Raw genomic sequence first — 16,940 nt, 5'->3', positions numbered from 1 at the left:
CAAATGAACAATTGGAAACTCCCACAGACTACACATTTGTTAACCTTTGTATTTTTAAACAAACATGAAAGAGAGGAGTGGGCAGAATAAACAGACCCAAAACATTTGGAGTCCTTTCTGCACCCAAACATCAAATATCATCTTTACTTCCAAATCTCGGTTTATGCAACCTCTTCATCCTATTAGAAATTAGGCAATGTGGGGCATCTGGGTGGCTCAGTTGGTTAGGCAGCCGACTTCGGCTCAGGTCATGATCTCATGGTTCATGGGTTCGAGCCCCATATCGGGCTCTGTGCTGACAGCTCGGAGCCTGGAGCCTGCTTCGGAATCTGTGACTCCCCTTCTTTATCTGTCCCATTCCCAGCTCATGCTCTGTCTCTCAAAAAATAAATGTTAAAAAATGACAAAAAAAAAAGAAATTAGGCAATGCTTTCAGAGAGGTGGCACAATGTGGAAGTCTTGGAAAAATGCTTTCTCTCATGTACTGACAACCTTAAAAAGAAATGCCTAAGTAGTTATCACTTATATGACTGGTAAGATTGCATCTTCTTTTAAAAAAATCTGGGGAGAAGCAGATTTTTGTAGTAGCCTGCTTCTGTTTTCACAGTAACAAAAATGTTATCTGACAGTAACAAAAATGTTATCTGACAACAATATTCAAGACTTCCCAGAAATCCTGCACTACTCATTTGAGCCTAGAATGACAGAAGCAGCATCTTGTCGTACTGAAGTTCTTTTTATTTAGGGAAAATGCTATGGGTTGACATTTTTTCCTGACATTTTTGTGTTCGTTTTGTCCAATGTGTGGAAACAGATGGAGTCTGATCATTTTCCCCATTCTCTGCCCAATGTTGCTGATGCATAAAGTTTTTTTTTTTTTTAAGGTAAGGGGTAGGGTGATACAGAAAGAGAAATAGAAGGATACAAATGTCAGTGTGAGAAGACAGCCAGAGTGATACAATGCAAAGAAGTCTGGCAGTCTGGAGTCTCAAGTTCAAGCTCTGGTTCTGCTACTTACTCACCATATGACCTTTGGTAAGTACCTTTTCTCCTAAGAACCCTTAAAAGAAGCTGGTGTTTTGTAAGGATAAAAGTTGCACAATGTTTGAAGTTCAGGCACTATGTTTTATATTAAAAAATGTAGTATGACTAGTACCCTTTTCCCTAAATATATTGGAAAAGAATATAAGCTCTGTAGAGCTAAACTGCCTAGGTTCTAATATAGGCTCTTCCACTTAGTTGTTCTATAACCTTGGTCATATATGTTACTTAATTGTTCTGTGTCTATTTCCTTTTCAGTAACATTGGAATGATAAAAGTACCTACCCCAGGGAGTTACTTTGAGGATTAAATGAATTAACACGTGCAGCACTGAAAAACAGTTCCTAACTCCAAAAATTCAGCTATTTTTTTTTTCTTAACTTGGCAGCCCTCCTATTTAAGCAGGCATTGAATTGTCCAGGTTTGTACTGGGCTTTGAGATTTTCAACCACCTTAGTATCTCAAGGCCTTTTTCAATAATTTCAAATTCCCATTATAAATGATCAACTTCTTCCCCTGACCCCCTTTGCATCCCTCCACCTCCACTTTAATCCCCAGGCACTCAGCTATTTGGTGAGGATCAGTAGACTATAATAGAGGGAATACATAATTAGGTCACCGGTCTTTTGGGATGGTAGCAGTGAATGACTGCCCAATCCTAGAAGCTACTGGTATTACAAAGGGGTTAGAACCTTGTGGTTGTAAGCCAGATTTCCTGGGTGTGCACATAAACTCTACTTCCTAGCTGTGTGACTTTGGGGCAAGTTACTTAACCTCTCTAGGACTATTTACCAAATTCGTTGTGAGAATTAAATGAGTTAATCTGTTTAAGGCATCAAACTTTGGCACACGATAAATGCTATCATTATTATTGCTATTATTATAATTCTTTGTTTTGAGTGGGGAATCAACATTTCCAGTATAGACTTTTCCAATGAAGCAACAGTTAACCTTCAGAACAGACTATGACTAAAAGGCACCAGCTTTGTATGTGACTATGGTCAAGTTCCTTCCCATCTCTGTGCCTCAAAGACTTCATCCACAGAATGATCTAGCTGGACAAGATAGGTTCCATGAACTCTAATATTCTATGATCTCAGGCCATTTCTGCTCATATTCTCTGTACGTTCCAAATGTGGCTCAGTAGTCTTTAAAAGTCTGCTTACTGTGTTTTTCACAGATAAAGTATTTTGTTATATAGTTCAGTGAAAACATAATTATAATATTTTGGTTTGATTGGAGGCAGCAGACAATTTATATGTTCTGGTTTTGTATTCACTACTTAGTTTAATTACCTGGTTTAAGGTTTGGGTAGGAAGAAGAGACACTCTCTGCCCCAAATGAGGCTCACAATAACACTGAGAATAAAAGCACCTAGTTGGAATACAGGAGAACTGAGTTTGTGCTCTAACTGTTGTCAGCTTGTTGTTTCACTCTAGATAAGACTCTACCTTTTTCTAGGCTTCCGTAAAGTGAAAGGGGAGGGAGGTGGGGGCACCAAAGGCCTAGGTGATCTTTAAAATCCTAATTGATCTTGAAGAGCAGGAAATTTGAGGGCACTGTGTGAACACTGAAAAGAAGCCATCAGGATGCTTGCCATATAACTTAAACTTTATACATCCAAAATCAAGTTCTTAATTCCTACCCCCCTCACATAATACCTGCTCCACTTACATTCTTCATCATCTCAGTAAATGGTAATCTTAGTTTTCAAATTGCTCAGCTCAAAAGTTTGTCAACCAGCCTTGACTCCTCTTTTTCTCACAATGAATATATAATCTGTCATTAAATGCTATTGTCCCTCCCATCAAGATACATCCAGAATCCAGCCACTTCTCATCTCCTCCACCAATACCACCTTGGTCTAAGTCACCATCACCTCTAACCTGGATAACTGCAGTGGACTCATCTCCCTGATGCTCCCTTGCTCCCACAGTCTCTTCTTCGTACAGACGATAAGTAAGCAACAAATGTACATTCTATCAAAAAGTGGTTGATGTTATGAAGAAGGATTCTGTTAAAATAAAAGATCGCATTATTTCTCTGCTCAAACTCCTCCAATGAATCCCCATATCAGAGTAAAAACCAAAGTCCTAATTAAGACCCATGATTCCCCTAATTAACTCTAATCTCATATGACCCTCAACTTACTTAAACCACCAACACAGGCCTCCCTGCTGTCTTCCATCACACCAAGTACATTCTTATTTCAGGCCCTTTGTATTTGTGGTTGCTTGTGCCTGGAATATTCTAACTCCAGATATCTCTGTGGGTTACTTTTTCCTTTCCTTAATGTCTCTGCTCAAATATCACCTGCTCAGGAAGGCCTTCTCTGACCAACAAATATAAAATGGTCTTTCCCACTATGAATCTCTATCTCCCACAATCTGTTAAGTTATTCCTCATGACACTTATTATGTCTCCCCTCACTACAAAGTAAACTCCACAAAGGGAGGAATTTTTGTCTGCCTTGTTCATTGTTGTAACATCAGTGTCTAATATAGACTTTGGCATATAATAAATGTTCCATAGGTACATGCAGATTATAAAGTAGGATGGTGAGATTATTCTCACCCAAAACTCTTATACAAACCAATCCACCAAACTCAGTCTGGTGAGTGAATAAGAGACCCAAAAGCCTTATAAGCTTTACCAGTTTCTATTGCTGATACCAATTAAGGTTATTTTGCCTCTCTAAATCTCTTATTTCCTATATGTGACATGAGAGAGACATATAATAAAAAAAGGAACACTTGATTGAAAGAAGAAAGAGTAAGACTGAGATCCTAGCTCTGCCACTTTGAAGTTGTTTGACTTCAGACATATTACCTAATGTCTCCGAACATAATATTTACAGTGGGAGTAACAACAGAATAAGAGTATGAAGAGTATTACACCTAAAATCTGGTTACATGTACAGGGTAGAAAAGAGGATGAAATGCAAGAGTGAGATATGAAACTGATCTGTAAACTGTAAAGTGCTACTGGAATATATCCAATGTCGTTGCTCCCAGCTCCACATTCATAAATAGGTGTTAAGGAATCAGTGTTACTAAAAATGTTTTGCCCTTTGAGAAGGGACATGCCAGATAAAATACTAAGTGCCACAGTAACTTCTTTATTATTTGGTAGTAGGTGACTCTGGCCCAAGTTATCCTGTAATGTGTTGAATCCACAAAAGGACGCCAACCATTCCCAGGGAAATTCTGCCACAGGACACTTGCAGTCACCCTAGCAGCCAGATAGTGGGACTACACTTCCACAAGCAAAGAATCTACTCAACCAGAGAAAACAGAATCCATTATTAAAAAGGTGGGCCATTTTAAAACACTACATCATATAATTCAACAAAGCCCTTATAGAAAAAATTTTCATGAACCTCTTACTCCCAGAATTGTTTGATTTGTACTTCTCACTTCCCCCCTCTTAGCCAACACCCTGAAATCCCATTTATACAGGAACTCGAAGAAAGCCACCATGATAAATGGAAACCTTGAAAGTAGAATAATAATTCTTAATCTAACCACCACACTAGATATCTTCATTGGCTCTCACGCCAAAATTAGACCCATAAATCACCCTCAATTTTAATTAATTCGTCATATTATTAAAACCTGTATAGTCAAAGATATAAAATGTGTTCCTAGCATGTGCAATAATATAACCAAAGGCACTAAGGAAGAAACTTGTAACTAACTTGACTGGGGTGGTACTGCTGAAAAAGCAGAAATATATTTCAACCCCTTACTTGAGTTCACTCATTATTATCTTTACAGCGGTACCACTTCCTGGTGTTTGAAATATCCATCAAGACCTATAATCTATTGCTAGTCCCCACCTAATTCATAAAGGATAAGAGGCAACCTACATTAATCCATTTCTTTTTATTTTTTTAATTTTTTTATTGTACAACCTAATATGTACACTTTTTTATTTGTCATCATACCTAAATACATTTAGGAAAAAGAAAAAAATAAATCCCTGTCCACTAACTTTTTTATATTAAATGTAATTTATTGTCAAATTGGTTTCCATACAACAACCAGTGCTTAAATTTTAAAAATATGTACCATACAATCCAGCATCTCATCATACTGACATCACAGTGTTGCCATTCTGTTTTGTTTTTGTTGTTGTTTTTTAATGGGTATAAGCTCCTTGAGGGAAGTGACCTCAAGATTCTTCCTGAATTGTGTTCCCTTTTCCCTGAAGCACACAGGCAAGCATATAGCAGATTCTTAATGAAAAGTGGTTGATTGATGCTTACTTTTAAAAAATCACTTTAGTAGCATCATCTCTAAAGACAGCTAGGTCATGATAGGACATTTTGTTCAGTGGCCTGCAGTTTGCACACCATTATCAGAACACCACAGCTGTAGCTGACTAGATATGACCCTTAGCTTAGAGTGTTAGTGAGGCCAAAGTTCAGTCCCTTTATAGGTAAATTGTATCTCTGCTTCATGTTTATAGAGTACCTCCCTGAAAAGAAGCCCAAATTGTAGGAGAATAAGTGAACCATTTCCTCATCTAGAAATACACACCAGAATGTGGGGTGGCATTTATTTTATCCAAAGGACAACACATAAAAATATAAAATTATGACTCCAGGTGTTTACATAAACCTAAACATAAGTCAAATATAGCTATTTATTTCTTTGGCCTAGTTTGCATTTGTTACCTCTTCATGTTAGTTTTGTGTGTAGAAATTATTATTATTCTTCATATCCTTGCTAATAGTTTCCAAATCCAAATACTACAAAGAAGATTATTAACTGCATAAACCTTATTAGGTTCTCTAAAGACCTAATAGTTTTAGAGATAATCTTCTATTCATCTAGAAAAAAAGGCTGGCATTACCAATTTCAATTTATAGCTGAGGAAAAGTGAGAACAGTGTCCCTATGTGGCCTTCATATATAATGAGACAAAGTATGCTTTAACTTTAGTATGGCAACAGAAACCTTCTGCCTCTTAAGTCCCAGAGGTGTTCAGAACTCAGGTACTTTCAGCAAGGTTGCATGATACAAGGTCAATATACAAAAAATCAATTCTATTGCTATGCATTGGCAATGAACAATTTAAAAAGAATATAAAGAAAAGGATTTAATTTATAATAGCATTAAAAATTAAATATTTAGGAATAAATCTAACAAAAGTGTAAAATTTACACTCTTAAAAAACTACAAAACATTGTTGAAGAAGAGCTAAATAAGTGAAAAGACATTCCATGGTCATGTATCAGAAGATTCAATATTGTTAAGATAGCAACACTCCCCAAAATGATCTACAGATTCACTGCAATCTCTCTCAGAATCCCAACTGGCTTCTTTGTAGAAACTGAAAAACTAGTACAGAAATTCATAAAAAGTTTAATTAAAATTAATTCACTAAAAAATTAATACAGAAATTCAAGAGACCCAGAGTAACCAAAAAAAAATATTAAAAAAGAGCAAAGTTGGAAGACTCACACTTCATTTCAAAAATTACTAAACATCTACAGTAATTAAGACAGTGTGGTACAGGTAAGATCAGTGCAATAAAGTTCAAAGACTAGATATGAAACCTCACATTTATAGTCAACTGATTTTACAAGAAGGGTTCCAAGACAGTTAAATGAGGAAAGATTCAACAAACATGCCATGATGACTATACCATTTGTTGATATCTACATGCAAAAGAATGTGGTTGAACCCCTGATCACATTTTATGAGTTATATAAAAATTAATTCAAAATTGATCAAAAACCTAAATTTAACAGTTAGGAAGGAAGCCTAGGTGTGAATCTTTGTGACCTTGGATTAGGCAAAGCTTTCTTGTATATGACACCAAAATCACAAGACACCTAAGAAAAAAATAGAGTAGACTTCATCAAAATTCAAAATGTTTGTGCTTCAGTAGATACCATCAAGGAAATGAAAAGACAACTCATGTTATGTGATAAAATATCCACAAATCATAATTTGTTACAGGTCTGTATCCAGAATACATTGAAAAAACTCTTAAAACTCATAATAAAAAGACAAGTAATCCAATCAAAAATAAGCAAAAGTTCTGTATAGATATTTTGTTCAAAGAAGATATACAAACAGCCAATAAGGACATGAAAATATGTTAATATTATTAGTCATTAAAGAAATGCAAATCAAAACCATTTTGAAATATCACTTCACATACACTAAGAACAGCTATGGTTAAAAAGACAACACATATTTGCAGGATGTGGAAAAACTGGAACCCTCATATATTGCTGGTCAGATTGTAAAATGATGCAGATAATTTTGAAAACAGTTTGGGAGTTCCTCAAAAAGTTAAACACAGAGTTAGATATGATCCTGAAACTCCGTTCTGAGGTATGTACCCAAAAGAATTAAAAACATTATGTTCACACATCCACAAAAAAATTTTGTATGGATTTTCATGAATGTTTATAGCAGTATTGGTCATAAGAGTCACAAAGTGAAAATAAATGTAATGTCCATCAACTAATGGATAGATAAAATATGACATATATACATTCAATGGAGCATTATTTGGTTATAAAAAAAGAATGAAGTACTGATATGTGCTTCAACATGGATGAACACTGAAAATATTATTCTTTTTTTATTATTTTGAGAGAAACAGAGACAGCACAAGCAGGGAAGGGGCAGAGAGACAGGGAGAGAGAATACCAAGTAGGCTCCATGATGCCAGGGCAGAGCCTGATACAGTGTTCAAACTCATGAACCTGTGAGATAATGATCTGACCTGAAACCAAGAGTCAGATGCTTAACTGACTCAGCCACCCAGGTGCCCTGAAAATATTATTCTATATGAATGAAGCTAGTCATAAAAGATCACATATTGCATGACTCCATTTTTATGAAATGTTAAAGTAAGCAAACCCATAGAGAACAAAAGTAAATTGGTTGATAGTTGCTCAGTGTTTGGGGGGTATGGTGAATACTAAGTCATTAAAATATTCTAAAATAGTGGTGATGGTTGCCCAACTCTGAATATTCTAAAAACCATCAATTGTAAACTTTTAATGGGTGATATATATATATATATATATATATATATATATATATATATATGCTTTAGTAAAGCTGCTATTAAAATGTAAAATAAAACTCAGGTACTACCTGATCTATATTGGCAGCATTCTCAAGTAACCAACACTTTAGAGCTTTAAGCTTATCTGGATGAGCCACTCTCAACCTTAACATGGCCTGTAGGTTGGCAGCAGGAAATGGTTTAAGAGAGAAAGGGTGGCAGCAGCCATAAGTGTGCAAGGAATTGTGCATAACTCACAGTCCTATCATTTCTGCGCAACAGCCACTGAAAGTAGCCGTTACAGAGCAACAATCTAAGATATCCTCAATCAGTGGGGCACCTGGGTGGCTCAGTCAATTGAGCATCCAACTCTTGATTTTAGCTCAGGTCATGATCCCGGGGTGGTGAGGTCAAGCCTTGCATCAGGCTCTGTGCTAAGACTGAAGCTTGCTTGGGATTCTCTCTCTGTCTCCCTCTGCCTGTCTCTCTCTGTCTCTGTCTCTGTCTCTCTCTCTTTCTCTCTAGAAGTAAATTCAAATCAAATCAAATCAAATCAAATAGGGGTGACTGGGTGGCTCAGTTGAATGTCAGACTTCAGCTCAGGTCATGATCTCATGGTTTGTGAGTTTGAGCCCCGCATCGGGCTCTGCTGACAGCTCAGAGCCTGGAGCCTGCTTCTGATTCTGTGTCTCCCTCTCTCTCTGCCCCTCCCCTGCTCACACTCTGTCTCTCTCTCTCTCTCTCTCAAAAACAAATAAACATTAAAAAAATTAAATAAAAAATAAAGTAAAATAACACATCATCTAACAGGTGGGAAGCTTGGAGAAATAAAGCTAAGAAGTGCTGCTTTAGAGAGGTTTCTCCACATGGTAAACAAAGGTTATAAAAAAACTATTTCTATACCCTCAACTAGCAAAGAGGTGTTCACTAAGCATCCTCCGAGCCTACTCAAACTTCCATGAGTGCTACTCAATAAACTATAAGACACCGGGTATTTTCTTTGAAAAGGGTGCTATGAATATGAGATTTCATAATTCTTTTCAATATGACAAATGTCAACCAATACTGATAACTATAGAGAATTTTACGAACAATGAAAAAAAAAGTCAGTGTTGTGTTTAGGATGAGGATAACTTAACTCTGAATTCAACATTTCATAACTTGATGGGATGCTGGTAAAGGAAGTCTGAGGTAGAAGAGTTTCTTCAATATCTATTTTTGTTTTCAAATGATTAATTTACACATAGCATCACCATATTTATTGGCCCAGCTAGCAAGCACCCTCACACACAGATTAGGTATTTCTTGTGAAAGTGTTGTCTATGTCTGACCCAGCACTGTCTCACAGGAGAGGGTCCAGTGATTTTCAGGCTTTGAGAAAAGGTTGCCAAAATGGCCAGTAAACAGAGACAGAGATCAAGAGAGAGGGACAGCAACTGGAAAAATACTTCATTAAATCACCAAGTCCTCAAGCCTTCTAGTTCAGCTTCCTCAGCAACTGTTGAATCAGACTCTAACCTCAAGCTAAAAAAGCCCAGCTGTTAATTTTGCAATTCCCTCAAGTTATCTAGCCTTAAAAGAGAGGTGCTAGGGTTGATCTGATCGGTTACTCTCCAGATTAAAAAATAATCTGTAGGAGTATACCTCAGGTGTAATGAGGAAAATGTCCTCAAAAGTAGAAAGAAGTGTCTATGTTTCCATTTAGTTAAAAGCATGAAAGGAGAGAAATGAAAGAAAATCCGGGACAGGCAGCACTTGAGGAAGCTGCAGACAAAGAGAAAATGGTGGAGGTAGGGGGTGGGGAGAGGTTTCCTTTTCCCTCTCTGACCAACCTCACAAAACTTGATTTTTGTTTCCTTTTCATTTTTCAGAATAATAATTTGAGGTTTGGTTATAAAACAAGTCCCTTGCTTCTCACACTCAGCCTACATTCTGCTCCCTGTTTAAGCAGACTTCCAAATGAAACTGGTGGTCTTGATATCACTATGGAAAAAAATAATAAAATTGTCCATGTCCCTAACTCCAACTCATAATCCCACCAAAAGTAGCTACAGTACAAGTAAGGGTCAGAGACCTAAGGATTCCTTGTTTTAAATGCATATATGCACACCAGATGAGAAAATTATTACAGGGAAGAAAAACACCTTAAAAAGAAAATTAAATGCGCCAGCAAATTCAATATATTATATCGAAATTTACAACTCGAAAAATGGAAATCTGATGAGGTAAAGTTAGCACTGGCAAGAAAGTGCCCCAAAGTGACCCTGCAATTGGAAGGCTACAAGCTTCTTGGAAAATATCTCTCACTGATGTTAACCTTTGGCTGAGCTAAAAGAGATACACTATGGACAACAAAGAGAAAACTTCCATCAGTACATCTTGCACATATTTCCAAATGGGGTACCACCCAGGGTGGCTATTTGGTCCTCTGGTTCTGATCACTGGTGCCCAGATAGAACTCACTAGTTATTTACTGACAATGGACTCTCAAGGCCTATGGACAGAAAGCCTCAGACTATTTTGGTCCCAAAACAAAATTCGGCTTTACAAAACAAACTGCTCCTTGCAAAATAGTCATAAAAGTCTGTTTGATAACTGAAGAAGGGAGAGGAGATGAAAAGGGGGATTAATAAATTGTCTCCTTTTTAAGTAGTTAATAGAGGAAAGCGAGATTTGCTGATATCAAAGCACTACTAAAACACTATTATACTCTTAAATACTGAGAACAAACTGAGAGTTGATGGGGGGTGGGGGAGAGGGGAAAGTGGGTGATGGACAGTGAGGAGAGCACCTATTGGGATGAGCACTGGGTATTGTATGGAAACCAATCTGACAATAAATTATATTTAATATAAAAAAGAACAAATTACCAATAGAAAAATTAAAATGTTCTTTTTGCATCTGAATAATTAATTTAAATCCCAACTTTAATTCCAGCACATGCTTCCCTGGGCCTCAACTCCCAAGAATAAATGTTTTTCATATTATTGTGCTGCTTGCTGGAATAAAAAGGGTCCTACTTCTTTCAAGTGGGCAGGTGGTCAATTAACAAATTTGTACTCTTGTTTGATCTCTGAAAGAAGACAGCTCCTTTAAATATCATCAGGGTTGCACACTAGCCCCATTACTTTTTATTATTCCTTCTGTTCAAATCACATGCTAAATTAAGTTTGTTTTTTTTAAAGGACCACCTTCAAGCTTCTCTCCTTCCACCTCTCTCATTTCAGCAGAAATATTGTAGATGTATAAGAACATAGAGTTTTTCCAAAAGTTACTAAAGTTATCCCCAACTAACTAATGTGTATGAATGAACGCGCACGTGTTCACACACGCACACATGCACACACGCGCGCACACACACACACACACACACACACACACACACAATTTGAAAAGGGAGGAATCCAACAAATTGAAGCCTCTAGAATTTTTAGATTTTTAACTCAAATTTGGCATATAATGCATGCAAAACAGTGTGGAAGTTCTGGCTTTGGCTTAAAACATCACTTGCCTTTCACCAAATTTTACCGCAACAAAGTGAGGGAAAGAAAGAAAAAGTAATAAAATGTCAACTTTTAGATTGGGATTAGTTGTATTCTGATTAAATTGATGCATTTTCAAAAAACTTACTCAACAATTTTCTATATCCTAGAGATGAAAATTCTTTGTCAAGTCAGTTTTCTCTTTCACTAGCTCTTATAAAAAGTGCTGCAACCACAAACCAGGAAAGATTGATAGTCTTTTACTTTCTTTGGATACTGCTAGATTCTCACTAGTTAAGGCCATTAATATAAGCATGTCTTTGTAACAGAGAAGTGTTTCCACTAAGAGCTAGGATAAAATAACCTTACTGCACACATGATGGGAAGAACTTTTTGCTTTCTATACTTACTTACTGAAATCTCAGGCTATGTTCACAAAAAAAAATACATCCCTTAACAAATATGTTGAATGCTTCCTTTCCTCCCTATTAACTAAGTTAGTTGTTAGGTGGGTTGGGGGGGAAGCAGAAGAGAGAAGGTTTCAGGTTAGCATCATGGTATGTCAAGAAGCACCTTAGACATCCACATCCCTCAAAAAAAGTGCACAGTAGAACTAACTAGCAACAGCCCTAGGGAAAATAAATTAACCCTACCAAGTAAATCCGTTTTTATAAAATGAAGAAAACCTTTTATACCATGGTATAACTACATTGCAAAAATAATTTTAAAAAATCCAAACTAACTGGAAAAAGTTTTGATTATATAAATAATAACTTTGAAAATATTGCAAGCCAAACATTAAAAATCTAATAGTAGGATGTAAAGCCTGGTAAGAAGCTGTTTCTTCAATAGCCCAGAAAATAGTATATTGTATGAAATCCTAACCTCTTCTTTCTTTCCTAATACTGTGCTATCAAACTTCCAAGAACACAAGCATCAGTGAATGGAGGCAAATTGTTGGATTTAAGCTGTCAAAGATGCTAAAGCTAACAAGTAATTTTGGAAAAGTCACAGATAAAAAAAAAACAGCTAAAGAAAAAGAAAAACAGAACAAGATACAAGTCCAAGGGGACATCAGCACCCAGCGTACCTGAGGAGTTAGTTCCTTAGTCAGTATTCCCTCCCTCATTGAGATAAACTAATATCTCTGTTTGCTGGGGAAAAAGTCTTCAACATGATCTCCAAGAAGCTCAATAAATGTGGGAAGAATTTTTAATAAACAAGGTGAGATTAATCACTTTTCTCATGTCCTAATTAAAACTCATGGGCAAGGTTATGGCCCATAGATCCCTCACAGTTCTTACCAAATTTGTTAGAGGTAACAGCTCATGTTTTAAAATGTAAGCATGTCTAATGTAACATTGTACGTCAATTATAATTTAAAAAATGCAACCATGTTCTTAAAATGAAGGAACATATTGAAGAGCCCCACTCTTCCCTCCCAAAAGCAATTTCTATGCACACTGATATATCAAGAAATTCTTAAAAAATTTTTTCCAACACTTTATAAGTCAGACTCAAGTCTGGCTATATTATTCATTAAAAGAGCGTTCTTTTTATGGATCTGATGCAAACTTGAAATAGGGGACTGTATACCTGCCATAGTCCATATAGAAAAATAAAAACTTTACAAGAGAAAATCGACCCAAGAAGCTACTTCCAACATGGTCAACCTGTGAGAGCAAATACTGCCCAGTGTTTACCAAGAAAGTTGTCCTTTGGTTTTCCTCTACTTTTCCCTGCTCTAATTGTGCCTGGTTGTATTCTCTCTGCTGATGTCTAGCTCTGGAGCAAGTCCTCAGTTATTGCCAGGGAAGGGACTTCACCCCATCTTCACACAGCAGCCCTAAGAACCCAGAGAACTGAGACCTTCTTCCCCTAATCTGGCACTTCCATTTTATCTCTTTTGAGAAGGCAGACTGAGAAAAGTTTGGGCCTGTCTTTTTGCCTTTAACCTGCCAAGACCTGCCACAAGCTGGAGGGCAAACCCTAACACACTCTAAGAGGTGAAACTGCCCATATTTCCAGTCCAGGTTCTCAGATTTAGGAAGAGGGAGGAGAAAAAGTACTGGAGGACTTAAGAGCTTTATTTCTGAAGGTAGCCCTTGCTCTTGGATTTAAGTTTGGAGCCTTTGGGACATGGAGCACCATGAGGTATAAAGGATTTTAAGAGACTGAGGGAGGGAGAGTGTTGTTATCTGAAAGGGCACACACCAGCACCCTGGGCTCTCAGGGGACTGGGGCACACAGTGGGGGTTCAGAGCACAAAGGTCATATCTTTGGCAGGCTAGGAGTACCCAGGAGGCTGCAGATTCAGGGCGGCCCTTTTTATGGAACACTGTTGAGCTCACAGGGGCAGAGTGTTCCCTTCAAGTAGGAGAGGATAGATACCCCCATATCCCGACTAACTACAGATTAAAAGACATTTCTAGGAGAAACTTACCGCATGTCCCCATAGGGTCCGGAGTAGCTCTCCATCCAGGGGCCCATCTCGCTTTTGACACAACTGGGACTTGGATAGGGCACTCTGCTCATCACACCACCAGGATACCACATATCAGGTGGAGGGAAGTCACCTTCTTGGCCCGTCAACCCCTGTGGTGGCCGAGTGTAGCCATAGGGGGTCACAGACCCTGACTCGCCAGTGCTGCCGCCTCCACTCCCGCCACAGGGCCCATACAGCTGACCTTCTTCTGCTGTGAATAGAGTATGCCAGGAAGAAGAGGCGGTGGCTGAGGGTGAGCCTGAGCTGGGTCCCACTGCACCCCCGCCATGCAGGCTAGCCAGGTCCCCATAGCGGCATTGTGCCGCTGCTGCCGCCCAGGCGCTGCCATAGTCCAGCGGGTTTTCCAGCTTGATGCGGGCATGAGGATGGGGAGGGGGAAGAGGGGGAGGCGGCCCAGCCAGGGCGAGCTGAAAGTTGTAGTAGTCGCGACTCTGATAAGCTGCCGCTTCATCTAGTGCTCCAGACTTGTAGACAGACAGGGTGGAGGGCATCTCAAGTGTTCCGGAGCCCCCTGCTTCACTGCTGCCAGAACAACCCAGGCTGTCGCCCTCCAACCCTTTGGCATAACCTGACTTGAAAGGGGAATACTCAGCAGTTTCTTGGGTGCCCTTGCCAGGACCATCATTCAGCACAGAACCTTTGCATTCTGCCAGTGGGGCGCAAGGACGCACAGCGGGTGGAACTCCCAGGAGCGGGGCATACATGCAGTCCCCCCGAAGCTGCTCCCCAGGACTCAGATGTTCCAGTGCCTCCACACCCAAGCCCATTGACACTGACACTGCCTTACACAACTCCTTAGCGCTGTCCGAGATGGTTGAACTGCCCCCTAGGTAACTGTCCTTGGAGGAGGTGGGAGCACCAGCGGCCTCCCTAGTTCTCCCGCTGCTGCCGCCTTCGGATACCACCTCCTGCTGCTGCTGCTGCTGCTGCTGCTGCTGCTGCTGCAGGAGTTGCATGGTGCCGGCCTCGCTCAGGATGTCTTTAAGATCGGTGGAACAGCTACTTAAGCACGGGAAACTGGGGCCCAGCAGGGACAACGTGGATGGGGCAGCTGAGTCATCCTCGTCCGGTGGTGCTGGTTGCTGCTGCTGCAGCCCCTTGCCGGTGGCCGAAGCAGCTCCAGGGTCTGGAACGCAGCCTCTCTCCAGATGGCCCTTGGGGGCGGACTGCTGTTGTGATGGCTGCTGTTCCTCGTCCAGGGCCAGGTAGCCTGTAGGGCCTCTGCTCTGGGCTTGGGGAGAGCCATCCTCAGGCTGCTGCTGCTGCTGCTGAGGACTGGTCTGCTCCTGATGCTGTTGTTGTTGTTGTTGTTGTTGTTGTTGTTGTTGCTGCTGCTGCTGCAAACGGGCGCCGGGAGGTGCTGCGCTCGTGTCCTCAGGGTGCCTGGGGCCCGGGTTCTGGATCACTTCGCGCACGCTCTGGAATAGGTTCTGGAAAGCTCCTCGATAGGTTTTGGACGGTGGCCTGGGGTAGACCCTCCCTAACCCTAACTGCACCTCCATCCTTGAGTTTGCCTGACTCTTCCACCTAATTCCTTTATCCTGTTTCCCCTTGTCTAGCTGAGAAGTTCAACAGGCTGCGATGCGGTAGTCGCTGCAGTTAGCTGCCCACCTGCGGGAAGCTCTTGGGAAGGAAACTTGCAGGAATAACCACGCAAAAGCACTCTGACGGCCTCAAAATCTCCTGCACAGGAAAACACACGTTGTGCACGATCTGCCCTGCTAGTCTCACAGTCTGTTACTGAAATCTTGGGACGGCAGATTCAAAAGATGCCCAACTCTTGAAGGAAACAAAACAAAAACAAGGAAACCCTCTGCCTTCCAAATTCAGTATCCACTGAAGCAGGTGCAATTAAGAACCGGGTTATTTTCTTTTTGTTTTATTTTGGGTTTGGAGGTTTGTTTTGTTTGGGATTTTTCTTTTTCTTTTTAATGGTCTACTGAAGCCCTGACTGCCCTTTCATTGTTTGATCTCAAGCCCTGCAAACTGGAGGGGGTGGGGGTGGCTGCTGCGTGCAGAAGGAGCTGGAAAGGGAATGAAGGGAACCTGGAGGCCCGCCCCGTGTACAGCCTAACTAGCCAGGTCCCAGCTGCAGTGCTTTGCTGAAGCGGTTCACCAGTCGCCTGGCTCCCCAGAGCCGTCTTTGTAACGTGCAGCTAGCTTGCCTGCTCGAAGCCAAAGGGAGTTACCTCTCTGCAAACTCGGGCTGGCCACGCAGGGCCAACTGGAGGGGGGGTTAGGGGGACAGGAAGAGAGGAGCGGGCCAAGCGGCAACAGGAGAGGAGACCCAGGAGGGGGTGGGGCGGGGTGGAGGGGTGGAGGACAAAGGCAACTGTCAGTCCTACCCGGCACTTTCCTTGCTTCTCCGAGTCTCTAGCTGCTTTTAAAAACTTCACCGAAGAGTAAAAGGCAGCTCTGAAGCAGCGGCGTTAGCCGCCGCGCTGCAAGAAGCCTTGGCGGTCGCCGGAGCCCAGCTGGGGTTGACGCGGTATGTCCCTTCAGCTCCTGTCCCACACTGGAGCTGGAGCTCGGTCTCTTTCCTCTTTTGCCTCTTCTGCCTCCCGGCTAGCTCGGGACCCTCCAGCTCTCCGGGCACGCTGGCTCCCTGGGATCTCGGAAGGGGCGCTGGGAGGTGGTGAGCAAATGCAACAGTTTGCTAGTCGGGTCCCGCCCCCGCCGGGCCGGCCTCCTTGCCTTCCCACCTCCTTTCTCCCTCCCCTCCCCTTTCTTTTTTCCCCTCCCCTCTCCGCGCTGTAATGCCGAATGGCTTTGGAGAAATGAATGTTGGCTCAGTGTGGGTGAAGGCAGGAGAGGATTGTTTTAGCTCGGGAGGATCTTAGCTCTTTGAATACTCCTACTTTCAGTGACCAAGATTTA

The 16,940-nt window shown here is 40.7% G+C and overlaps 1 protein-coding gene across 1 annotated transcript in view; it reads right to left on the bottom strand.

The window, feature by feature from the left end:
* AR (androgen receptor) overlaps positions 1-16,714 on the bottom strand; it is a 180,153-nt gene extending 163,439 nt beyond the window's left edge. The window contains exon 1 of the mRNA XM_042974553.1: positions 14,001-16,714. Within this exon, the coding sequence (XP_042830487.1) occupies positions 14,001-15,565 (1,565 nt within the window). The 5' untranslated portion in view covers positions 15,566-16,714. The remainder of the gene's footprint in view (positions 1-14,000) is intronic.
* Between the last annotated feature and the right edge of the window lie 226 nt (positions 16,715-16,940).

The sequence above is a fragment of the Panthera tigris genome, chromosome X, assembly GCF_018350195.1.
Source record: "Panthera tigris isolate Pti1 chromosome X, P.tigris_Pti1_mat1.1, whole genome shotgun sequence".
NCBI classification, from domain to species: domain Eukaryota; kingdom Metazoa; phylum Chordata; class Mammalia; order Carnivora; family Felidae; genus Panthera; species Panthera tigris.
The sequence above is the reverse complement of the archived record's forward strand: the minus strand, read 5'-3'. Positions and strand labels throughout refer to the sequence as shown.